Source organism: Chelonia mydas, chromosome 13, assembly GCF_015237465.2.
Source record: "Chelonia mydas isolate rCheMyd1 chromosome 13, rCheMyd1.pri.v2, whole genome shotgun sequence".
Lineage (NCBI taxonomy): Eukaryota > Metazoa > Chordata > Testudines > Cheloniidae > Chelonia > Chelonia mydas.
Genome location: NC_051253.2, coordinates 2,058,890 through 2,085,135, shown reverse-complemented (window position 1 = coordinate 2,085,135; position 26,246 = coordinate 2,058,890). Strand labels below are relative to the sequence as shown.

General features: G+C 51.2%; 1 protein-coding gene across 9 annotated transcripts in view; it reads left to right on the top strand.

The window, feature by feature from the left end:
• Window positions 1–2,662: 2,662 nt before the first annotated feature.
• DNMT3B (DNA methyltransferase 3 beta) overlaps window positions 2,663–26,246 on the top strand; it is a 46,983-nt gene continuing 23,399 nt past the window's right edge. Inside the window, exons 1-7 of one of the 9 annotated variants that reach the window (XM_037915341.2) lie at window positions 2,663–2,730; window positions 5,560–5,672; window positions 14,191–14,338; window positions 15,581–15,687; window positions 18,278–18,418; window positions 18,773–18,964; window positions 24,782–24,940. In XM_037915341.2, coding sequence (XP_037771269.2) covers window positions 14,197–14,338; window positions 15,581–15,687; window positions 18,278–18,418; window positions 18,773–18,964; window positions 24,782–24,940 — 741 coding nt within the window. In that variant the 5' untranslated portion in view covers window positions 2,663–2,730; window positions 5,560–5,672; window positions 14,191–14,196. The other 8 variants (XM_043526738.1, XM_043526739.1, XM_043526741.1 and 5 more) reach the window with 8 other exon arrangements.

The following is a 26,246-nucleotide window of genomic DNA, read 5'->3' as shown; positions in this document are numbered from 1 at the left end:
TACTGTGCCTTTCATACAAACAATATCCCCCCAAATGCTTTCCCTAAGTTAAAAAATAACAGAAGGGGAGAGGACATGAAAAGGGGCATTTTCCAATGAGCTTTGAGTGAGATGGAGAGTCAATGGGGAGAAAAGTATCAGGGGGTAGCCGTGTTCGTTTGTATCCACAGAAACAACGAGGAGTCTGGTGGCACCTTAAAGACTAACAGATTTATTTGGGCATAAACTTTCGTGGGTAAAAACCCCGCTTCTTCAAATGCACGAAAGCTTATGCCCAAATAAATCTGTTAGTCTTTAAGGTGCCACTGGACTCCTTAATGGGGAGAAAGAAACAGAAAGGATTTTAGCAGAGGAGCAGAGTTTGTGGCTCCATAAGGCAGAAGAATGTGGCTTGGCGATAATCACAAATTCTGCTCTGAACCATGGCCTACAACATCTCAAGAGTCTGGCTTATGAAAACATTTTATTTTCCAAATTTGGAAAAACAAACAAAAAATAAAGCGTATTTGCCTGGTTTTAATCTTCCCAGCAGAGAGCAAATTAGCTATAGGTTTAGGTGGCTTTTTGTTTATTGAAACGGCAATCTCCAGTGTTTCAGAAGACTTATCCAGGACTAGGTTTTTGGACTTTTTCCTTTATTCACTTGTATATTTTGCATGTGCAGCTCCATTTTTCATTTCTGTCTTTTGCATGAAGTGGAAGAAAGGTCTTGGAGTGAGAGTCCCAGTTCTACTATGTATTCCTGTGTTACCTTGGCGAAATCACTTTGCCTCTGTGAAATAGGGATAATAATATTCTTGTCTCTTACAGGTCTGTAGCAACCTACTGGTGAATCAGGTACAGAAAATAATAACAATTAGACATGGGGCATTAAACCCCAAATGCCCTCTGATACTTTGTCCTGGGCAGAAACTGGGCACATTGTGTCTCTCTCTCACCCAGACTTCAAAATTTCTGTTCCCTTTTTAAACATTGGTGACCCCATATTAGCTTGTCATGAGGATTTTGCATTTGTTGTGAGGCTTCATTCATGTTCAAAAACTGCTTTGAAATCCTCAGATGTGTAGATACGCAAAGTGCTGTTGGCGAAGTGACTCTATCGTGTGTAGGCTGGTTGACCTGAAGGTTACGGGGTTTACCAGATCCTTTGCTTCCAGCTGGCCATCGTGGGATGATTGGCTCTTTATTTTGATTGCAGTGTGTTTTTGTTGTTGTTATTTAACATTTAGAACGTAAGAACGGCCATACTGGGTCAGACCCAATGATCCGTCTAGCCTAGTATGTTGTCTTCAAAGAGTGGCCAGTGCCAGGTGCTTCAGGGGGAATGAACAGAACAGAAAAGGAGTACTTGTGGCACCTTAGAGACTAACAAATTTATTTGAGCATAAGCTTTTGTGAGCTACAGCTCACTTCATCGGATGCATACAGTGAGCTGTAGCTCACGAAAGCTTATGCTCAAATAAATTTGTTAGTTTCTAAGGTGCCAAAAGTCCTCCTTTTCTTTTTGCGGATACAGACTAACACGGCTGCTACTCTGAAACCTGAACAGAACAGGTAATCCTCGAGTGATCCATCCTCTGTTGTCCATCCCAGCTTCTGGCAGTCAGAGGCTTAGGGATACCCAGAGAATGGGGTTGCATCCCTGACCATCTTCATTAATAGCCACTGATGGACCTATCCTCCATTAATGTATCTAATTCTTTCTTGAACCCAGTTATACCTTTGGCCTTCACAACATCCCCTGGCAGTGAGTTCCACAGGTTGACCGTACATTGTGTGAAGTAGTGCTTCCTTTTGTTTAAGCCTGCTGCCTATTGATTTCATTGGGTGACCCCTGGTTTTTGTTATGTGAAAGAGTAACTAACACGTCCCTGCTCACTTTTCCCACCCCATTCATGGTGTTATAGATCCTGGTCCTATCCCCCCTCAGTGGTCTCTTTTCTAAACCCAACAGTCCCAGTCTTATTAACCTTGCCTCAGAGGGAAGCTTCTCCACCCCCCTCCTCAGTTCCCCCGGCCTTCTCTGGCCCTCTTTGAACCTAAGGGATCTGTTTCGGGATGGGGGCGAGCAGAACTGAGGCGGTATTCCGCGCGTGGGCCCACCCTGTATTTGTTCAGCGGCACGAGGACATTTACTGTTGATCACTTTATGATTGATTGGGCTCCTTCAGCGTCCCCAGGGCGATGGGGGGGACACGCTCCTTGCCCCCGACAGCGCGGGACGGCCAGCCAGGGCCGCGGCGGAGCGGGAGAAGGGCCCCCCCGGGGAGAGCGGCACGTTTCGCGGACCGTCGGGTTCCTTGTCCAGCGGCGGGAGCCGACGCGCATTACCCCGCCCGGGACGGGACGGGGCGGCCGGGGCAGCCTCCTGCCCTGTGCGGCGCCGGGGGGGGGCAAGCCGGGTTAGTCCCCCCCCCCCGGGGCAACCTCAGCGACCTGCGGGGCCTCCCGCTGCGTCTGCCCCGAGCTGGCCCGGGCTCGGGGGGGGGGACGCGCAGCGCCCGGCCCGGCCCCTGCCCCGGGGTGGAGCCGCCGCAGCCGCAGCAGGGGCGGCCCGGCACGGGGAGGGTTAACGCGCCAAGTAAATGTAGCTTTGCGGTTGCCAGTTTCCGATTCGAGACCCGGGAAAAGTCACGCCTGGCTCCCAGCGCCCGCCGCGGGCTGCAGAGCGGCTCCGCCGGGCCGGCCGCGAGCTCCGGGCGCGCGCCGGGCCCGGGGGGGGGCGGAACGGTGAGTCCGGGCAGCAGCCCCCCCCCCGCCCCACGCGGCGCCGGGGGCGGGGGGCAGAGCCGGGGGAGGGGCCGGCCGGGCTGCGGCAACAATCGCTGCAACTTTGTATCCAGGAGCGAAACTTTCTGCGCCCATGTGAGCGAGCGCGGGGGGGGCCGGGCCGGGAAGGGGGGGCCGTGCTAGGGGAGTAGAGCCGGGCACGGGACTTCGGGGGGAGCCGGGCTGGGAGGGGAAAAGGGGGGGCAGGGACGGCTGGGGGGCGGCAGAGCCGGATCCAGGACCGCTGGGGGGCAGAGCCGGGATGCAGGGGTGGGGGGAAGGAGCCTGGCGGCGGCGGCGGCGGCGGGGGCAGAAGTTGGCAGGGACGGCTGGGGAGTAGAGCCGGGCTGGGGGGAGCCGGGGGGCGGGCAGAGCAGGGCACGCTGGGGGGGGCAGAGCAGGGCACGCTGGGGGGGGCAGAGCCGGACTGGGACGGGGGGGGGGCGCAGAGAAGGGAACGAGCCGGGCACGGGACCGCTGGGGGGCAGAGCCGGGCGGGGGGGGGGGGCAGAGAAGGGATCGAGCCGGGCACGGGACCGCTGGGGGGGCAGAGAAGTGATCGAGCCGGGCACGGGACCGCTGGGGGGGCAGAGAAGTGATCGAGCCGGGCACGGGACCGCTGGGGGGGGCAGAGAAGGGATCGAGCCGGGCACGGGACCGCTGGGGGGGGCAGAGAAGGGATCGAGCCGGGCACGGGACCGCTGGGGGGGGCAGAGAAGGGATCGAGCCGGGCACGGGACCGCTGGGGGGGCAGAGAAGGGATCGAGCCGGGCACGGGACCGCTGGGGGGGGCAGAGAAGGGATCGAGCCGGGCACGGGACCGCTGGGGGGGGCAGAGAAGGGATCGAGCCGGGCACGGGACCGCTGGGGGGCAGAGCCGGGCTGGGGGGGGGCAGGGAAGGGAACGAGCCGCGCACGGGACCGCTGGGGGGGCAGAGCCGGGCTTGGGGGGGGCAGGGAAGGGAACGAGCCGGGCACGGGACCGCTGGGGGGGGCAGAGCCGGGCTGGGGGGGGGGGGCAGGGAAGGGATCGAGCCGGGCACGGGACCGCTGGGGGGGCAGAGAAGGGAACGAGCCGCGCACGGGACCGCTGCGGGGCAGACTCGGGATCGGACTCCGGATCCAGCCGCCGCTGGTCCAACATCGGCAGCAAAGGCGCCGGCAGCCCCCGCTGGGCGCCGGCCGGGCTTTGTCTGGGGTGGGCGGGAGGGGGAGGGGAGGGCGTTTCGGGGGGGGGGGGTTGAGGGTATTTTGACTTGGGGCTGGGGGCTGTTCTTTGGGGTCATGGGGCTGATCTCATTAGGGGATTGTCGCTGCTATTTGGAGCTGGCTTGGGGGTGGCGGGATGATCCGGGCTGGTCGTTGGGGCCGGGGATGGGTTGCTGTCGGGACCCTCGTACAGGGAACCGTGATGGAGTCTCAGCCGCGGATTTATTGATGTTCGCTCATAATAGTCCTGGTGGATGCTCCCGCACTGGCCATTTGAAACCAGGATCTAAAAGCCCTGCGGGGGGTTATCTTGGGGCAGTTCCCCGGCCTGTGGTGTGCAGGAAGGTCAGACTCACTCCAGGATCACAATGGTCCCTTCTGGCCTGGGAATCTATGGAGAGGAATGTCAGGCTGCAAAAAGAGCTTCACCTGGGGCATGAGTAAGGTGTCAAAGAGGGACGGACGCACAAGCCTTGGGGGATTATCCTGAGAATTTTCATGCATCCACAGCTGTGGGTTTATAAAGCCCAGGAGTGCACAGTAGTAAATTTAATCATTATTTAGGTCACTGCTTAATGTTGGGAACCTTCCCTCTCCCATACATTAGTACTGTTTGTTTCAGCCAGACTTTTAGTTGGATTTTCCCTCATGTTCTGGGTGGGAAATTGGCAGAGGGATGGGGATTATCTGGAACACAATGAATTTGGCTCAGGGAGATTAAATGACTTGCCTAAGGAAACCCAGTGAATCAGTGGCACAGACAGAGATAGAACCCAGTGAGCTGCTCTAATCTGTAGGTAACATTATATTAAGTGTTCCCTAGATTTAGGCATAAAGGGCCATATTTTTAAAGGAACCTCAGTTTGGCCTCCTTTTCAGATTGTTGCATATGCAAATGAGTATGTGTGCAGAATTGTGTGCCACAAACATAGAGTGCTGGGTTCTTTTAGCTGTAGGCTTTAGGAATGGGTCAAACAGCTCGACTGCCTTCCCGTGTATTTATTGTCACGTCTTGGAAGTTCATATTATTTCTGGGAAGAGTTTTTACACGGAGATGAAGGATGGTCCTGGGGATACAGCAGTAGGAGCTCTGTGTTCAGTTCTCTGCCCTAGACTCTCTGCCTCCCACAGCTGAAGTGTGGGCAGCGTAGGGCTGCCTATGATGGCACAATGCAGTGCCCATGGCAGGGGAATTCTCTGGCTGCTTGTGGGCTGGTTGGGGAGAGACAATGCCACCTTGGGTAAATCACTTAATCTCTCTGGGCCTCAATTTCCTATCTGTAAAATGGGGACAGCAATCCTTCCTTTGTTTGTCTTGTCTGTGTAGCCTGTAGTCTCTGTAGGGCAGGGACCTATCTCCATGACTGTACAGCACTCTGCACAATAGGGCCCTGATCTCAGTTGGGACTCCTAGGTGCTACTGTAATACAAATGCATAAATAATAACAGCTGTAATGGTTCCCCACTGGGACCTGAGTTATGGCATTTGCATGCTCAAGTACCTTTGGATACATTCCTAGTTTTTTGACCGGTTGTCTGGAAATGCCTTTTTTGTTTCTGTTTTTTGTTTTTAAAAAGCAGATCTCGGCTGGTTACTAGGGCATCAGGTTACCCCTGGCCTGGGGAAGGAAGGGGAGAGGGAACTCTTCAGTGCTGAGACGTTTCACTGCAGGTTCCATACACCGAGCCTTCAGGTAGTGACACAGTTAAAGAAACTGCACTTTATTCTGCTTCATCCTCCCAAAGGCCAATGAGAAGAAACTCCCTTGGTGATATAATGGGGAAGGGGCTGGGTGGTGTCTAAGAAGCAAATTCTGCAGCAGCTCCGGAGCTTGCACCAGTCCCAGGTGGATGGGAAATGCGGCTGGATGGAGACCCATGGGGAAGAGCTGAAAGTTAGGGTCTCTGTGGTTGGTAAATGTGTATTAGAGAAAATGATCCACGGAAACACAGACAGTAGGAGATTGGAAAGAAGCGAAGGCTCCCCTGGGCCCAACTGTAGGGGTTGCACTTACTTGCTTCTCTGCAGGTACACTCAGTTACTCCCTTTCTTCCTAAATGACTGGCTTGTTTATTGCTGTGGTTATTGTTATAGCACTGAAGTCTGAATGATGGGCCCGGGGGGGAGGGCGGGAACAGGCGTGGATGGAAAGAGTGAGGTTTTGTTGCTTTATTTCTCTTTGTGCTGTTGCTTGTATGTGTTTAGCACTGGTGAAAGGTGCCCAGCTGACAGCCGTGGAAACTGACAAACTTTTTCTACATAGCAGGTGCAACTCCCTGCTACTTCCTGCTTCAGCCCAGACCTGGGAGTAATTAATCTCTTCTCTGCATTGGGGATTTGCCCTGGTTAGAGAACTCAGAGAGAACAAATAACATGTGATAGATGTTAGTCCCAGTTGCTCAATGCATTACTGGAAGATGCTCAGATACTGGGGCAATGAGCATGGGATACGAACCCATATAGAATAGAATACAGTAGAATAGTGACTGGCCATGTGTGTAGCTGCTTCAGAGCAAACGCCTAGGCCTTGCTTTCCCTAGGCAACAAGGTATTTTTTCACCACTTTTTAGCTAACACATGGTGACTCACACATTAGTGAAATCCTAGTGTGGACAAGGCAGCTGTCGTTTTAAAATGTGATACCAGGTTGAGGTGAATGTGGGGGTGGGGGTGGGAGCAGGGGCAGGAGAGGATGAAATAACAAAAAAAAGACAGTACAGTTAAAATTGGGGAAGTCTCCAAGCCTGTGATTGTGGGTGAAAAAGGGGAAACTGGCAGCAAGGGCAGGGGGTAGAAACAGGAGGTGGGTGGGGCAGGGAAGGGACTGGCCTTTTTAACGAGCACATCTGCAAGTCAAGAAGTTCCTTTTCTTATGAAACTGCACACCCCAAGTACCTCTTTACTTTTCAGGATTAGAGGGAAATGCTCTATTTTAGGGAGAATGAAAGACCATTTGGGAAGTGATGGCCCAGAGCTCCCAAATGAGCCATTGGTGTCAGCCATTGGTATCAGCTATTTCTTTTTTGTCATTCAAATGGTTTTTGGGTCATGGCTGACATCCCACCCATCATGTAAAACGCTTCCCTGTGGTCTTTTGACATGCACACAGAGGTATCTACAGGCAAAACCAGGCTGTTTCCATTGCACTCTCTGCACCTACAGAGGAAATGTACCTGATGAGGGTAACTCTGTTTCCTCTGGAATTAAAACTGAAACTAGCCCAACTGCATCTTCGATGAGGACTGGGAGGGTGTGGAGTCCGGTCATTGAAGCTGCAGTAGTCAGCAGCGACGGACACAGGGCCTAGGGGGACAAGCAGGTTCCAAAGGGCGGAAAGGCCTGGAAATAGTGTTTCCGGGGGAAGCTCAAGTCAGGGTTTAGAAGGCAAGGCTGTCTCTGCCTTCCTTCTCCTGAATGTAGGCGGTAAGCTCTTCAGGGCAGGGGTGGATCTGTGTTGCTCTGTAAGCAATGAATAGTACAACAGGATCTTTACCCAGCATGGCAAACCTGAAATGGCCTGGGCTGCAAAGCTGGGATCTGGATCTGATCTCAACAGTTTCATTGTCTCAGTGGGATATAACTTTTGGGGGCGAGATCATGGTTCCAGATGCAGAAGTATCCCAGGAGTAGCTGGGCCCAGCCTCTTGGAGGGCTTTGAATATTGGGATCAAGACCTGGAACCATTCTATTCTGTTCTATACAGGTTCTTACGCTGTGCTCATCACCATAGTACCTGAGTGTCTTCCCAGTCATGCATTAAGCAACTGTGACTATTACATGTTTGTTCTCTCCTTCTCTCCCCAGGGGAAGAAGTGTGTGCAGGGGGGGTGTTTAGTTTTGGATGTTTTTAATTTTTTTTAATTTTTATATATAATCTGTATATACACACATTGCTATCTGTGTACGCTAGAGAAGGCAGGTTGAAGAAATGTACCGTGCGTTTGGAGCGGAAAATGGGAAGGTTTGGGTTGGTTCTTTGCTCCTGGAGGAGTTTGGTCTCAGTCTGGGGCTGGCCCCTGAAAAAAGCTTTGTCTCCTATATTCACTGGAGCTTTGTATTCAGTGGGAGCTAAGTGCAGGGAGCAGGGCACTGGAGTGGTGCGTTAATGGACAATGGCTGTGATGATAAGGAGATGGGCTGTTGCAGATCCTGTTCAGTATCAGTCAGAGCTTTTTCAGGGTGTGCACCTTCATTCCTAGATTTAATGGGCTGCAATAAATCAGGGCTGGCAATCACAAAAACTGGGGTCACCCTGGCCAGGTCTTTGTAGTTTTTTAACTTGCTTTGCACCATTTGGACTGGTTGGTTACTACCCTCTTCCATTCATCCTGGACAGTGAAGCAATATTTTCAAAAAGTGAGTGCTGAGGCTGTCCCAAGAAAATGTCCATGCAAATAGTCATCTGTTCCATGCCTGTATGTATTTTGCAGGCCCAGCATACAGGCTGTCTTTTGAAAATTCAGCCCCGAAGCCCGTGTGGTGTGTTCTGGCCTGTTTCACTTTCTGGTACAGTTGTGGTGTATGGGATACCAGCTCTGTAGGAGAATGTTTACGTTCAAACAACACACAATTCTTTTCAATGAAATACTAAAAGACCCCCAGTGAAACGTCAGAACTCCTTAGCTCTGGGGTTCACCATGAAGGAGAGTCCTTTCTGAAAGTCACGTGGGCCAAAGTAGCCTTGGTGTGTTAGACCCCCTTAGAGAGCTGTGTTGCTGGGGGAGCCTGACTGAGATGCTCACAAGAAATCACAGCCCTCTTAAAAATAGTAAGGCATTGTACTGGATCAGCCCAGAACATACCCTTGTCTGAATGAAGATTACAGGATTCAGCTCTTTACCGATTCGAGCTGTTGCTGTAGAATTGCTGTACTGTAATACCCAGGGCCTGCCTCCACTGCTGAAAAAGCTTTTTTTTTTTTTTACCCTTGGGGTGGCTATCCCACACGAGGGAGCCGGAGGTGAAAACACAGTGGAGATGTTTCAGAGTAACAGCCGTGTTAGTCTGTATTTGCAAAAAGAAAAGGAGTACTTGTGGCACCTTAGAGACTAACCAATTTATTTGAGTATGCATCCGATGAAGTGAGCTGTAGCTCACGAAAGCTTATGCTCAAATAAATTGGTTAGTCTCTAAGGTGCCACAAGTCCTCCTTTTCTTTTTACAGTGGAGATGAGGCACTTGATTTAGTTTTACCGCTCGGGCCAGCCCTACGTACCTGCCTGGGGTTGAGCTTCGGGGTTGTGGTTAAACTCAAGTGCCTGGTCTTTGCTGTGTTCTCCCTCGGGATCGCTCATGCACGCTAGGAAGGGAAAAACGCAGCTTGGTTAGAGAAGCCCTCCGTAGCAGTGGTGGCTGGAGTGGAAACAGGAGTCAGCCCTTATTTCCCGCTACAGACTTTGAACGTTTGTGTACTAACCAGCCGTGATCAGGCAGCAAAACCCAGGTGCAGATTTTGGACATCCCTGAGTTCAGGGCTGTTCAAAGCCAGGATTCTGGTGTAGACTTATTCTAAAGATAGAGGTAATTTGCAAAATTTGGATGTGGATGTAGGGGTGGGTTTCAAGATGTTTGGATCCAGGGTTCAGGGTCTGGCCTGTCTCTAGTAATAAACTCCTAATATTCAGTAGTAACCTGAAATCTGTGGAGGGACCCTGGCGTCCCTAGAGAGAGAAACTGTGACCTTTGCTGCCTTTGTTTGTGAGGTGTGTGAGTCTGTTACTCCCAGCTTCCGGGTGAGGCATCTCGGGGGAGGAAATGCTGCTCCCCCTGAGCTGCTAGCTGCAGTAGTCAGCAGGCCTTTCAGGTCTCTGAGTAGCTGAGGGGAGTCGAGCGAGTCTGGGCAGCTCCCAGTAATTGTTCATTTGGTCTGAGAGCAGATGTGCTGGATCAGTGGGATTGCTACAAACAGCTGTAGGGGTTTACTTAGCTTGAGACTCTCTTCCTTCTGCCCCGTGTTCAGACACTGTTGTTGTGCTCTGGGGGAAGGATCTGAATGTGCACTTTGTGGGGACTTTTTGCTTTTGGCAGGTGTGGGATGGACACCTGACTGATGACCTGTGTCAAGAGCGTAACCAGTCTTAAGGCCAAAACGTCTTCTCTAAAAGTTCAGTCCAGACGGCTCCTTTATGCTTGTCGGATGAGGTGAAAGAAGAGCTGAAAGCAGAAACCTCAATTGTTTCTGTACTGCCTATAACACACAGATTACAGAGGCATTTGTGTCCGAGAGAGAGAGAAAAGATAGGATTCTCCCAGCCAGGCTCTGGTCCTGGATGCAGAGCTATCTGGAGAGGACATCAGTGACCTGGTCAATGGGTACCAGCACCTCTCTGCTCCTAGGGAAGATTTCACTAGGTCCTGAGTCAGGTAAGATACCAGTGACGTCAATGGGAGTTTGGGTGAATATGGGCCTCAGGTTCTGAGCCGGTTGGAACAGCAGGTCGTTCGTGCTTCTCAGGATCAGGCCCTTCAAGTTGAGTTAAAAATGTCCCCGGAAAAACATGGGTTTACACTGGGAAAAGTTGTAGACCACATTCATGTCACATCATGGCTCCTGCTACACAGCAGCGAGATGGCTTCCTTCATTGGTCCAAGGGAAGCCGCTGCGCTGCAGCCCTTTGGTCCAGAGTGCTTCTGAGATAGTCTGGGAGCTTCCGTTTACTAAAACAGGACCAGGCAAGGACATATTGGGAGGGCAGGAGACACGTGGGCTCAGGTGAAGTGCCCCTCGTTGCATGGGAACTGCTGGACAGGTTTAGGAGGGGGGGGGGGGGGAAACCCTTGTCTGAATAAGAGAAAAAGAGAGAGAGGAGAAAAACAAAAACCCGCCCTGTCTTTGTTCTTTGGCTCAAGACTGTGCATCCCAGCTGACAACCCACAGCTCAGGAGGCCCCAGGGTGACATTAAGGATGTATGTTTGCGACAGTGATGAGAAATTCTGGCCGACACAAACGCATGGTATGCTGAGTACAAAGCAGAGCAGACCCCATTTTGTGCACCGGTGTGTTGCTGTGACTGTGGCTGTGCTGGCAGGAGAATGCTCTAAGCACCCGTTCTGCTGCGTCTGCATCAGTGGAATTGGATCAGGCCCCAAGCAGAGATTGAGGCCCTCCACAGAACTCCTTGTGGGCCCCTCTTTGTTCCCACACGTGTGTTCTCCAGAGAAAGAGCATGACCCCTAGTGGGGAGCTGTCGGGAAATGGAGGGTTCTGTTTTTAGGCAAAAATGAAGACTTTTAGAACCAATTGCAATTTGAAAAATCACTTTAGTTATAACACTGTTGCCTGCACCCTGTACAGGGTTATGAGACCCTATTCATCATTACATTTCTGGTGGGGAGCGGAGAATTTAATTGTGTAGGTGACAGACTCTCCCGTACTTAAACCACCAACTGATTTAAAGTTATAAATGTTTGATCTCTAAATGGGTGACGGGTCCAATTGGGCCTTCAGTGATACTGCTGCAACCACAGTGAATTCGCTGGCTATGTCTGCAATGAAGATGTTTTCAGTCCCCCCCCCCCCTTTTTTTTTTTTCCTTTTCTATTTTATCCATTTTTTGTTGTTGTTAGTTTCTGAAATCTGCAAAACACTTTGGAACGGCACTGCTTGGATTGGATTCAATGAGGGAAGGGCTGGGCTCTTGATAATTATTCATATTATAGGGCTGGGCCCAATAACCTAATACTTATTTCATGTTTGGGAGCAGGATCAGGCCCAAACTTGCAACCTCGTGTCCTTTAGATCCACAGTAGCTGTGTCATTCTCAGTGAATCTTTGCTGATTAGGAAAAGGTGAAGCTGGTGCTGGTTCTAGCTGGATGAGGGGAAGTTAGACCAAGGAGGAGGAAATTCTAATAAGACACTCAGGATGCATTTCCTACCCTTAGAGCTGATGTGCTATGTTCGTCCAGAATGGGTCAGATCCTACTTCCGGTGCAGTGAATGGCAGTTGCCATTGACTTCCATAGGAGCAGGATTGGGCCCTCCCTCGGCCAGTTGTCACAGCTGAGCAGTAGTAGTGAATCCATCTCACTGCCAGTTCTGAAATAGTTTTATCCCCCTATAAACAATTCATTAGGTGGGCCAGTGGCTCTAGACTTGGTTAAATGGTTCCTGTGGTTTGGCTGAAGAGAAAACATTTTAAATTAATAATTACTCTGACTCTATCAAGATTATGCCCCTACTTCAGTTGAAGCCCTTCTGCATAATTAAACACGCATGGCTACTGAGCCCCTGCTCTCAAGTAGCTTGCGACCCTGTGCCTCCCAGGGTTCATGGAAGGGATGCACGCTCGCAGCTCCACCCCCTTTGTGCTCCCTGCAACTTCAGTGTGCTAGCACCAATGTCACAAGGAGCAGACGTTGTCCCTGGCTCCTGAATCTCCTCTGGAAAGTGGGACTCACAGGCCTAGTCTGCTGAGGGAGAAGGGAGCGTAAGGGGGCCCTTGAATGTCAGTGCTGGGGGAGAGAACACTTCCACTGCCTCGCTGCCTAGCTTCTCTGGTCACATCTTTCTCTGTCCCATATGGACCACTGTGAAAACAATGCACGAGACTGGCACTAGCCTTGGTTAGGCCAAAGAGTAGAGGAGAGAGTTGGAAGATGCTGAGAATGGATTGGAAGAGGCAGAGGCCTGAGGCAATGTCAGGGTAGGGCTGGAAGTGTATTTTCTGGACTACATCAGCATTAATCCAGCTCCCCACCAATGTGACTGAGAGCAGAATTTGGCCCTCTGTTTTTCAGCAGACATATTGTATGGGGTGGCAATGGCTGTCCCCTAGTCAGTTTAAAGCATCCCGTAATAAGCTGGATTTTTAACCCCCTTCACACCACCTTCTGCAAAAAAAAGACCCGCGCTTTCTGCCATCTTGCCTTCTGCAGCTCACCTCGGGGAGAGGAGGTGCGTGGGCAGTTTGATGAGAATCAGAAACATTTTAAACATTTGAAAAAGCCCGTGCCCTGTTTGGTTCTGTATTTCTGACTTTGTGGTTCATTCTGTCTCCAAAGGAGCTTGGATAAGAATCTCACAATGGCTTTGGTTTGGTTGCCCCTGCTGAGAAGGGCCGGGCAGCATTTTAGTGGGAGATTTATATCTGTTTAACCAGACACTACAACTGCTTGCCAGTGCACAAAGAGAGTTGTTTAAGCTATTGATATTGGTGTAAATGCCAATAAACTTGAATGTTTGTAACGGACCTTGTCTTGATGTCAGGTTTTGCAGTTGCAGCAGCTGCCCTCCCAAAGTAGCTGGAGCCGGGCTGCAATTGTGGGGACCTGAGCTGCTAACCTGCTGTATTTCTTTACTTTCTAAAGGGCGGGTGGATTTTTGTGCAGAAAGCGTGCTATTGTGTACGTGTTGTCTGGACTCCCCGATAAACTCCTTACATTAGAAATTAAGTTGTTGTGTTATTTGTTTTTTTTAGAACTAGAATAAAGCACGTCTCCTGGGCCGGATTCTGCAGCTCTCGCTCGGTCTTTGTTGCAACCAAGCCCCCTTGGAATTCAGGGGGAGCTGCAGCTGAGTGTGATCTGCATGACTTTGTCCCCACTGGCTGTCTGGCTGGTGCATTTTAATATTGCTGCCCCAGCTCATCCTATTGCCCTGAGCTACAGGACAAATCCCCTCTGCGCATTTCTCAAAGGAAAATAACCAGTCTAGTGGCAATATGGGGACTTGGTTTTCCCTGGTAATATAGGCTTTTTGGAGACATCTCATTCCTCCAGCGTGACTGGGGACAGCAGCTTGAAATCCGGAACAAGAAATTCCGCTCTAGATTAAGGATGTCCATCCAGTCTGTTAGATTGGTATTTCTCCTCTCACGCGCACCAGGATAAATTGGGAGCAGCTCCACTGAAGTCACTGGCGTGTGAAACTGGCCTGACTTCAGGACTAATGCCTAGACGCGCCGTTCAGATCGTTACCAGGCCCCATGGAGAATGATGTAAGGAGCAACACTGAGGAGAATCAGAGCCATGTGTGAATCTGAGCAGGACGGGGTACAGAAAGGGACTGATGTTACATTCATTCGCATCGGTGAATTTCCATTAATGTCCATGGGCATTGGACCAGGCCTTAAGAAAGCCGCTAAGTGGATGTTCAGTTGGGCTGCATTTAGTAGGTTACGCAGCCCAGTTTGTCTTTCTCAGACTTGACTTGGCTGTATTTAGTGAGTGGCTAAATTTCTCCCCTGTTGTACCGCAAATCATTTCCGCAGGCTAGCATGAAAAGAGACAAGTGCCATGGCGATGGGGAGACAGACTGCAGGGCAGAGCTGGTCTTTGTCAATGGAGGCTGCAGTGACCCTGCTGAAGAAGAAGCTTCTCCCCCAGCTCTGGAAGCAAATGGGGGGCTCAATACACAAGGTCAGTCTCCTCTTACTGTACTCGCAGCATGGGCTGGGCTCTGGATTTCCACGGCTGACCTCTTGGGGGTGGTGCTGGGTGCAGTGGAGATCATTGCGTTGGGTGCTGGGATAGGTCGGGCTTCTCTACGGTGGCTCTCGTCTTTGTAAGGCTGGATCCTGCTCTCATTGAAGACAAAGGCAGTTTTGCAATTGACTTGAGAGGGAGCAGGACTGGGTCCAAGATGGGCGGTGAGCAAGTGCAGTAGGGCAGATTCACACGCTGGTATTCTGTGCGCTTGATTTATTTCACTGATGCTGCACAAGTTAATAATAAACCACTGGCATCTTCTGAGCTGTAGAGCACATTGAAGAGACATCATAATTAACAATGGCAACACATGCTCCTATTGCAAATTGCCCGGAGCCATGTGACAAGCTTTGCCATCCTGAATCATGTGACCAGCTGTGCTCTGCCTCCCTGAGTCATTTGACTGTGCCACCCTGAGCTAGGCAAGCAGCACAGAGGACAAATAAATATGCACAAAAGGAGTTTTGCCAACTCTTGCGATTCTATCAAGAGTCTCGTAATAGTGAATAGATTTCCCCAGTGCCCCAGCTCCTGGAATCGTGTGGTTGGGTCAGACTGTCAGCTTTAATTAAAAAGAGAAAGGAGTAAATTTCTAGCCTGTGTGGCTGTGGAGAAAAGCTTGAAAATACAAAGAGGAAGCGGCAGCATGGCTTAGGGGGTTGAGCACTGAACTGGGACTCCGGAGACCGGGGTTCCATTCCTGGCTTTGCCGATGACCTTGGGGGAGTTGCTTCTCTTCTGTGCCTCAGTTTCCTCATGTATAAAATGAGGATAATGATACTGACGTCTTCTGTAAAGCGCTTTGAGGTCTGCTGCTGAAAAGCTCTCTCTGAACTGGCAGTTACCATTATTGCACCCTAAAGGCCTAACATTTATCATTTAAAAAATAAAAACCCTTTACAATTTTTAAGGCAATCTCACAATTTGTTGACAGCTGACTGATGATGTTTGAATGCTTGGGGTTCGCAATCCTGCAGAGGTGAGGTCTGAGAATGTCAAAATCTTCAGAGTTGGGCCAGATTTCTTCCCTAGGGTGGGAGGGTCGTGGGTGAGATCTCCCTTTCTCCAAATCAGGACTTGTTGATTTATACCAAATTCCAGGCTGTGGTAAGCGGGTCCCGTTCCAGAGCAACTGACTGAGGGCAGTATTACTTTGGACTTTTTTTCCCGTAGAGGCTGTGGACCTACGAATAGTGTCCACTAGGCGCAAGAAGGTTGCCAAGGAAGACCTCGCCAAGGAAAACCTGTCTTGGCCCATGAAGCTCGGCGAGGCTCAGGAGGTCAGTTTTTTCCCTCCGCGGAACGTTGTGCTCTGGTTTCCCTGGGCTGTATTCTGTGGTGTCCCTGGGGTTGTCGCAACAAATCTTTTGGCGGCCTCAGAGTGCAGCCATCAACGCTTGCTGGTGGCCGCTCTGACAAACCCGTCTGCCTGTCCGTTGCTTCCTGTGGCCTGGCAGCGAGAGACGCCCCAGGGAAGGTGGGTTGGGAACTCACCAGCTGCGTGTGAAGTGCCTGGCTCCCCATGCCCCAGCCAGGCGGGAGTGGGAGAGCTGCCCAGGGGAGTGCCCCGGCAACCGGATGCTGCGGCCGCCTCCATTGACAAGAGCCTCCTCCGGCGCCCTGTACACCAGCCCCACGTCTCCAGGGGCACTGCCTGGAGCCCCCAAGGAGGCTGCACGGGGCAGGGCACCAATCCCTGTGGTGGCACCAGGGCCGGCGCCAAGGCAGTGCATCTCGCTGCCCTGGGTAACAGTTAGTCAGGAGCAGCAGCCCTGTGCTACTTTGCCCCTGCCCCCAATCTCTGCCCAGGCTTTTTGGCGGCAAAGAAATTGCTGGTGGCCGCATTTGAGAGACACTGCACGTGTCTGCATGGTGGTTTAACAGCCCATTCCGTGAAACAGGCGCACAGCTCATCTGGGAAGTGCTGCTGATAACTGCGTGGGCCAAATTCTGTGCTCCTCGTTTGTTCTTTACTCCCGTGGCCTGAGGAAGTGCTGCGGGAATTGGCCCTGTGACAAGCCTGGCAGCTTCCTAGATGTATTCAATATGGACCGTGCATTTGATCCAGTCTGGCCCTTGTTGCAGTCTTTGTCGGCAGTTTGGGAGCCAAATTGCTCTAGCTTCTTTCTCAAACCAGAGAAATTCTGAGGGACAGTTTAATCAAAAAGAAAACCAAAAAGCCAAACAGCCTTCAGTTATAGCTGGGTTATCTCCTGTTTATAGAACGAAGAGCGTGTCAACAATGAGACACAGTCAATAATTCCCTCCCCTCTCGCCCCAGGATTTGAGTGTGGTATAGGAGGTGTAAGCTTTATATTCCTTTACAAGGGTACATGGTCTTGTGATCCAAGTGCAAGATCGGAGCTCTAATTCCAGCTCTGCCATGGATGGTGAGACCTTGAGCAAGTCCCTTTCCCTCTCTCCACCTTAGATTCCCTGTCTTTAAAATGTGGGGGGAGTACCTGCCTCGCACGGGAGCTGGGAGGGCTCTTTCAGCTGGGAGGGCCCTTTCACTGGTGCTCGTCAATTGTTTGAGATCCTTGTGTGGAAGGTGCTATAGAGAAGGCCAAAGCGTGGCTGAGAGTGGAAGACTGGAAAGAAGGAACTGGAGCCAGCTTGCAAACCTTTGCCTCCCCCAGACACGAGCTGGGACCTTGCTGCAACTGGGGCTGGTTACTTTTGCCTTTCACTTCCATGTGTCAAACGATGAATTCAAAGGCCTTTCTGGCCTCCAGCGTAACTTTGTGTTGACTTTGAAACCCCAAAACTAGAGATCTTCCTGTGAGGACAGACCTTTCGATGGCAGAAGCTCTCTAAAACAAACTCAGGGGTTAAAATTCTGTCTGCTTGAAGGGCCTGTTCACCCATAGGCCGCTTTGAAGACTTGTTTTATTTTAAAATTCTGTTACCCCAGATGCAGGAAGCCCGCCTGGTTTACAATGTTTCATTGAACAAGAGATCTACAAACCACAGGGGAAAAGCTGCCATGGGAGGGAGCCTCTGCAGAATCAGCCTTTGTGTGTATAGGTATACGAGGGGTGGGGCCTAGGAAGGGACTGCAGAGAGAAAACCGTGTCCCCCAAGTACAGCCCAGCTGCAGATGCTGTGTTCCCGAGTCCACAGCATTCAGAATAGCTGCCAAATCTCAGGTCCTTTTCATTGCCTTTTAAACATGTGTGTGGTTACCTCTCTGCCAAGAAGTGGTGGTATTAGGAGGAGAGACAGTCAGTGAAACACAATGACCGAAAACAAAAGTTGTCCCTCTAAACAGGGATTCCCTTCTAGGATCTGGGCTGGGCTTTCTTGGGGCAAGATAACTGCCCCAAGGACAGAATAATGGGTCTCTTGGGGGTGGGATATCAAGTCGTTTAGAGGCACCAGGCCCATGCAATGAGATGCTGAGATACCATATGACAATACACATGGTTATTGTAGCACCGGTTGGCTCTAGTCAAGGTTGGGGCCCCGTTTTGCACTGTACAGTCCCACAGTGAGAGGTAGTGTCAGGCTGGCCGAGCTCCTGCAAGGTAGGAGGCAAAAGGGGTCCCAAGAGATGCAGGGATTCACGCCACATCTCCCAGCTGGTTCGTGCTAGAGTTAGGACGAGAACCCAGGCCTCCTGCTCGCCAACTAGTGCCCTGCCCACTGGACGACGCCCGTTTCGTAGCCTCTGCTGCTCTCACTCCCAATTCCTTCTCCGATGGCTGTTGGCCCTACAAGTAGAATGAAGCTGGCCCATGGTCACAGCATGGCCCTTGCGGTGCATTGTGGGAACGCATTAGTACAGATTAAACGTATTCTCTGTGTTGACTCTATGCTGGGGAAAGAGCATGAAGGGTGTAACCAAGGCCTGTCCTCTCTGGATTCCAGGTGCGACCGCGCGGGGCTGCTGGCTGGGAGAACAGCCTGAGGCAGAAGCCTCCAGCTCGCATGATATTCCAGGCAGGTCTGAATCTCCACGAGACGAAACTTAAAGAAGAGAATGACCTGGAGTCCCTGGCTCCCGTTCGGGTAGGGCTCTGCCTGGGGCAGGGGACCACACACAGGGAGAGCTTGAATTGGCGAGGGCAGAACTGGAGCCCACGTGGTATGTAGTGTGGCTTCAAGAGCAAAGCTTTATCCTGGCGCCTGTCCAGGGCTCTGGAGGAAGAGGCTGGGGTGAGTCTGCTCTCTCTGATGCTCAGCCTGGAAATGTGGTGTTTTAGGGTGTTTGGGGGATGCAGTTTGCAGGGATGATGTGACGCAGGATGGGTCTGTGCTGCCTTCCTGGCCCTTCATGCTTTTGTTCTCTCTCTCCTCCCCTCTCCTGTGTTTCCCTCCCTGCCTTCCTCTTCTGGCTACTCATGCCCTATTCCTTCTCCCCAGTGCTCTAAGAGGAGGACGGGCATGTCTGTCCAGGCGCCCCTGATCGACCTCACTGAGGAGGATTCCAAGGAGTCCTCCCAGAGCAGCAGTACCACGTCTGCCAGCAGCACCCAGGAGGACCAGAACGGATCCCCCGAGCTCGTCGCTGGGGAGCAGAGGAGCAGAGTTGCAGGGGAAGTGGTGGAATACCAGGTAGGGGAGCCCAGTGATGCCAGAGCTGTGGCTGTTCCAGACAAATCATTGTCTTGCACCCAGGAATAGTGTTGGGTGCTCACTGAGATCTCGGGACAGCAGAACAGTACCCAGAGCTAGGACAGACTCCCCAGATGGGGCAGGTGTCTCCTGGGTTTTGCAGTCTCAGACCCACCCGGCACGCGATTTGGAGTTTCATGGCAACCTCTCTTCCTGCCTGCTGTTTGCCTTTGACTCCTGTGCCCTTGCACATGTCCAGGTTCCTCTTCCAGCCAGGTGGGCAGGAGGCCCGGGGCTCTGTGTAGGTGCTTGGTGGCAGCAGGTGGGCTGAGTCAGCACGAGGTGACTTGCAAGCCCTGCTCCACCCTGGGGTCTGCCGCCCTCGCTGTGCGGTGCTGGCCAGGGAGGGAACCGAGCCGGGATGCTCTGGTTAACCGTTCTGTGGAGCCCGCGCTGTACGGTACAGCTGCTCTCCCCCAGCAGGAGCCCTGAGGGCAAGCAGTGGTGCGGAGGTTTAGATGTTCCAAAGGAATCCCTGGTGTGCCATGGGCCAGGCTGAGAGCTGTGCCCCTTGCACACACTGCTGTTTCCAGCAGGAGGTGCCACAGAGGACGAACTGGTTGCTCCTGTGGGTGAGGGCGTCTGTGACGAAGTGGGGATTTTCCCTTGTTAAGTTGTATGTGAGTCTTACTGTTCTGCTTGAATACTGTATGTGCCTCAGTTTCCCTGTGTGCTGCACCAATACCTCGGTGGTGGGAATAGGGGGGTATGACTTTGGCTGAGACCTCTGGGGAAGATGAGGCTGCTCCAGCTGCCTGCAGGTAGGCTATGGCCAGTGCCCTTCGTAACCTGAAACCCAGGAGGGGGATGCAACCAGGTGATGACCAGGTGACTTTTTGTCTGGGAAGGGAGACAAAGAGAAGGAGGAGCAACAGGGGTGTCGGAGGTCGGGTCCCTGGAAGCTGGCAGTCTGCTTGGGGGGACTGGAAGAGGGGGAGTCCAGGGCTACTGGCCCAGGACTCCCCAAGATGGACTTGGCTGAAAGTCACTGATTTCTGTGTCAGCAAGTTCTGTTCTACGCTGTGTTCCTGTCGAATAATAAACCTTCTGTTTTACTGGCTGGCTGAGAGTCACTGCTGACTGCGGAGTTGGGGTGCAGGATCCTCTGGCTTCCTCAGAAGCCCCGCCCGGGCGGACTCACTGTGGGAAGCGCACGGTGTGGAAGGGGATGCTGAATGCTCCAAGGTCAGATCTAGGAAGGTGGAAGCTGTGTAAGCTTCTTGCCCTGGAGACAGGCTGCTCAGAGAGTGGAGGCGCCCCCAGAGTCCTGACTGGCTTCATATGAAGTAGTTCCAGAGCATCACTCTGTGACAGCGTCCCAGTGCCGGGGCACGCTCAGAGGCTCGCTGGAATTGTACAGTTGCATTTTGCTACATAATTAGGCACCTAAATGCACACCAAAGCTTAGCCTGAAGATGTGCACCTGTGATGCTGCTGCCTCCCCCATCCTACCGGTTAGATTACTGAAGGAATAGGCGTTGGTTTGGATTTGGCTTGTTTGCTTTGTGTTCCGTGCAGGACCAGGATTTGGGGCCCCCGTCAGGGTTATTCTTGGTTGCCCACCTCCTTAGTTTCTTTGCCTTTTTCCCCCTCAGACCTTTTCCTTTCTCTTGCCCATGGTCAGGAATGGGGTGGGGGGGCCTGTTGGCCAGGAATCACTCTCCCTCCCGGTGGTGCCTCCTGTGTTAGAGAAGAGACAGGACTCACTGTAAAGGGTAGGAAAGGGATTCTTCAGTGTGCTGCTGGACAAGGGTAGATCTGGTGGTTCCCTCCATCGCCCCGACTGACAAAGAGACTGCTGTCCCCACATGGCACGCCCTGCGTCCTGGCCGAGGCGAGCGACTGTACTGCGGACTATACTGCCTAATCACTAGCCAGTAATTATGGGCCTTTCCTGACACAGAGCTGAGAGGGAGGGATGGAGCCTGCTCGCTGGGTCTTTTCTCAGACCCAATCCATGCATGTAGGATGCAGTGTCCCCTACAAAGAGCTCTGAGTGCCCTCAGCTCCTGTTGTCTGCAGTAAGGGCTAAGGATGCATCTCGCAGGATTAGGTTTACAGAGGCACGTACACTTGTCCTGTCCTGTTGATGGTTAGATCGAAGCTCATCAATTCAGGACTGTTGGCAGACTGTTTCTTGAAATACTGCTCTAGCCATTGAATGGAAGGTGTTATTTTCACCTGTCACAGACGAGGCCTTGCTCCTGTCTTCTCCTCTCTGTCTGTCTTCACAGGCTCTTTGGAGACTGTCCGTCATTAAACACCACAATGTAGTTTCTTTACACTGCTCTTCCCACCACCTTACTAATTCACAAACCACAGCATTTGTTCCTCATTAGCCCTCTGCTGAAGAGAGAAGAGATCTCTTCATCCAGAGACCCTTCTTGGTTCTGATTCCACTAGCCTGCCTGCCTTTCTCCTCAGTACTTCCTTCCACTGCCACCTTCTGCTCTAATGGGATAATTCGCCCATTTAGTCCTCCCAAACCCATTCTGATCTGCTCATTAGGCCCATTCAGGTCCACTCCGGGGGAATTAATGGGAGTTTAAGTGATCAGAGTGCTGGCCCAGCCATTGGTTCCCAGCACTCTGTCACACCACCAGCGGTCTCTATGTTGATGTCTATCTTTTCATCTCCTTCATGGATGAGAGTTGCACTGGCATGAAGTGGTATGATTCTGTTTGGAATGAACGCACCTCCCTGGAGTCTTTCTCCTTTGGTTTTGGCAGCACTAGGGATGCGCTGCCTCAGCTCGTCATAACTGATGCAGGGTCTCTGAAGATGAAGCCTGAGAGACCCAAACTGACGGGGTGGCTGTGCAGTGAGGCTTACGTGCAGTGGTGTGAAAACTTCGGAACTGTTAAATATTGTGCATTCTGCAACTGAGAGGCACTTTCTCTGTGTGTCTTCAGCAGGATGGTACTCACTGGTGGCTGAGTTATATGCCTGCTTATCTATCAAAGAAAGACCAAACTCATGTCCCAGTTAGGGCACAGAAGTAGCTGGCCTCTACAATCACCTGGCTCTGGATAATATTCTGAGGCTTTCGTTCTGGCCCTTTCAGACTGAAGGGTTGAAGTGGTATTATAAGGAACCACTTGATCATTTGAAAGCAGTTAGTCAGGCTCACTCACTGGAAGAACATTCACAAAACATTTGGGTGACTTAAGATCTTGCTTCAGATTACTAGCAGCTTGGACAGCATCAGCTAATGTTGTTGCGCGGCATAGAACAATGGTCGACTTGCCTTGCCCATGCTGTGCATGGAATGAAATTACAGAGCCAGAGTGTTTTGCTGATCTTGCCTGTGATTTACTACTGGAATAGCTTGCAGTTTCTACATCTGAGGGAAGCAGGGCTTTATATCTTTGGAGCAGCTTGACAGGAGATGAGCCTTCTTGTTGTATTGTCTCCAACTAGGTGATAAAACACAGAGTTGTAAGGTGACTGTATTGTTGTAGTGTTACTAGATGGTTTTAATGTAGGATTCATTTTACTCAGGTAGGAAGAAAGGCAGGGCAAGTGATAAACTGCATCCTTAGCAATTAAGCCTTCCACAGATATTCTGCGCAACATGTCGTCCTCGCCACTTGAACTGGTGCCTCCCTTAGATTAGTTGCTCTCTGAAATGTTTCTGTTTTATGGAGTGTCTTGTCTGTCTTGTATGTTTTTTCTCAAGCAAGCACGGCAGCAGGACCACTCGCTGGAGAAGGTGCTTGCTCTGGTGGCTATAGAAGCAGGTCAACATGATGCGCTCTGATCAGATTCAGAGTCTGTTTTCTTCCCTCGATTCAACACACCTCTGGCATGTGCCATGGTTGACTTGCTTGTGTACTTCTGAAAGCAGCGTCTATGAGAGAGCATTGGTGGCGCATCACCTAAACTAGAAAACTCACCGCGTAGCCGCCGATACAACTCCCCTCTCCTGCCACCATCACCGAATTCTACCCAGTACTGGTGGCTTTGGACAGGGGTTTGCATTCTTTTGATTTTTCTTGACAAATAACACATTTTTCAAAGTTTGCTGGGAGTTTTTTTTCTCTTCGATATAAGTGTTAAGAGGCTTGCATCCTCCATAGCTTCCCATACTGCAACTCCCCGCAAAGGTAAAATTCCCAGTGTATATTGTGAGCATTCCCACCACCATTTTTCATTTTATACAAGTACACTGACTTGTGCTAAATTAGATCTATACGTTAGTATCAAAATGGTCATTTTTGTTTAGTGAACTTGTTGAAGCCCAGAGTGAAACTGTGGATTGTCCCTTCTCACACTAATACTGTGCATAAGTGCCACTGAATTAAAAAGTGAGTTTCTAGAAATTTCAAAGGCTAGTACAGCATGCATAGGCAGTTGCACATTAAAACCTCGAACCAGGCAGACTAGGTGTGATGTATGTGCAAGAGCTCACAAGTGGAGAAGCATTACATCAGGAATTCACATGTATCTATATCTACCCACTGTGCAGTACAAACTGTAGGGATGCAATCTACGGCTACTGGTGCGCAACCTTCAGTGTGAGACTGATCTGGTCAGCAAATTTCAATTGCAAATATAAAAAAAACCTATTCTAATGACTTGTGAAATACTTTGGCAAACTAAGAATATGCAACGTGAAAACAGTTCATGTGAGTGTACTGCAAAATGTTGATATTTGTCATTTTTGCAACATGATAATCAGCATACTCATTCCGGGGGGAGGGGGAACCTTGCACATGCAAAACCAATAAAAATCTTTTAATAGATTGTCGTCTGGTAGCCTTGGCCAAACAACACCGCCACACTGTGGCATTGAAATGAACGTAGACAGTAGAAGTTGTAGTCATAAGCATGCTGCACGATTCCTGGAACTATGCAAAAAATGACACTGGCCCAGCCTGGGTTTCCTTGTCCCACCTTGCCCACAAGCTTACGGCACCGCTCGCTGTCCACACCTCATCTAAACGCACACACAATAAGCTTTCAAATGATATATGGTGTGGATGACGAGGGCGGGTACATTGAACTCCAAAAATATAGCCCTTTTCGGAGAATTGCTGCATGCCCAATAACACAGCATAATTAGTACCTCTGTGGGGGAAAAGGGCCTCTGCTGGTGAAATGGGTGGAGCTCACTCACCTCGCCAGTTTCCACCAGCTGAGGATGCGGCCAACAGTGTGAAGGTGGTAAGCCTGTGTGTCTCGGCATCAATGAAACCAGGAGCGCCTGAGACTGGCTTGTTTGGATGCAGAGAAAAGGCTGCTCTGAGTTTGTTTTTTTTTTGCATAGTGCAAGCCAGGACACAAGCAGGAGGGGGCATGCTCGCTGGGTGAGTGCAGGAGGAGGCATGCACTGTATGTTAGTGCCCAGGAGGCATAGCTGCGTGTGAAGTTGCCAACAGAAAAAGCTTTCCCTCATTCTTCTGAAATCTTACCATACTTCCTATAGACAGTAGCTTAGAACCAGAATTCCCTGGTGACTTAGGGCCTGAACCTGGTCTCATGGACGTCAAGGGCAGTTTTGTCATTCATCTGGGAGGGAGCAGGAGCTAGCTTTCAGGGCCCAATCCTGTAAATGCTTACACACATGAGTAGCTTGACTCATGTGAATCGTGTAAAGGTGAGAGAGGTGCAAACAGAATGCTTTGTGTACACATTGCAGCTGGGCAATTTCACGATCACTCGAGGGCGCTTGTTATTGGCTTCTCTGCGGGCTCCTCCTGCAACGTCTGGCTGGTGTTTTCTGCTGCTGATTTGCATTGCCCTGGTTTTTTTCAGGATGGAAAAGATTTTGGAATTGGGGAGCTCGTGTGGGGGAAGATCAAGGGCTTCTCCTGGTGGCCTGCAATCATCGTCTCCTACAGAGTCACATCCAAACGTCAGGCAATCTCTGGAATGCGCTGGGTGCAATGGTTTGGGGACGGGAAGTTCTCCGAGGTACGTTGAAAGCACAGGGGCTGCAGATGCTCACTGCCCCCCTCCAGCAGTCTTGCTCAGCCTGGGGTAGAGGTCAGGCTGGGGACTCTTGTCTTGCAGATTTCTTTGAAACTCAGCTTGCGGTGTTCTGTGTGACATTTCTCCCGTGCTGCTGCAGAGGCAGCCAGATGGCCAGTAGAGGGTGCCCGAGTCTCGTCGTTGTGATCCCCTCCAGGATCTTGTTGCCTTGCCCCTGTTTGCAAAGCCTGGATTGGATTTCTTTGCATGGTTTCATTTTCAGAAACAAAGATTCTGATAAGAACAAAAAGAGAAAATAAGCCCACCTGCAGCAGAAGCGCCAGGAGTGACCGGAGCAAACCTACAACAACAATGGGAGGGACAGCTTGTGATTAAGGGACTAGATTTTAGTGTCCGACTTCTCAGGTTATTCAGATTAAAAAGTGGTTCTATGACAAACACTCTGCCACAGGGGTTGGTCCTCCTTAGCCACACCTGAAAATGTCCAGGTGCAGCTCTCCCACCTCTGACCCATGCAGAACGGGCAGGGGAGTGAGCAGATGGCCATTTGCATGGGAAGTTGCCCATTCTGCACAGGCGGAATGGATGCTCCCAGGAATGTTATGGGTGATGCTATGGAGGCTGGTTGAAACCGTGGGCTTCAGGGCTCTTTTAGCCTGGTGAGATCCTCTGAGAGCACCTTGGAGCCTCAAGCATCAGCCATTTATTCCTATGTTCTTTACACGCTCCCTTACACTCACCCACTCTCCCCATCGCACGGACCCTCCCTCCAGCAGAGAGAGGCCGAACGAATCTCCCTCCAGATGCCCATTAACAACTCTGCGCATGTTGGTGTCACTGGAGAGCAATGTGAGCCCTGCCTCCCACTCCCCAGGGACGACGCATGGTGGTTGAGATCACTGGGAGCCAGATGCTGGATCTGAGCAGAGCTTTCTTGGGGGAAACAAACCATGTCATGCAGGCATCTTGTGTGACCGGATGTTTTGAGAGTAAACAACAAGCTGACTCCGTGTCTGGCTGTTCAAGCACCTTTTGCAAACGCTGCTAATTGCCTTTCTGTTTGTTACAGGTTCCTTCTTCTCTGCAGGACTACATATTGTAAATATAGATGTGCTCTAGTGTGCCTAAGGCAAGGGACTGGAGCCAAAACACCTGTGCTCTATTCCTGGCTCTGCCATTAATTCACTTTTTAGCCTTGAGCAAGTCTCTCATTTGCCTTGGTGTGGGATGGGGGAGATAATGCAACTTAGTTTCATGGGGATGTTGCAAGACTTAATGTTTATAAAGT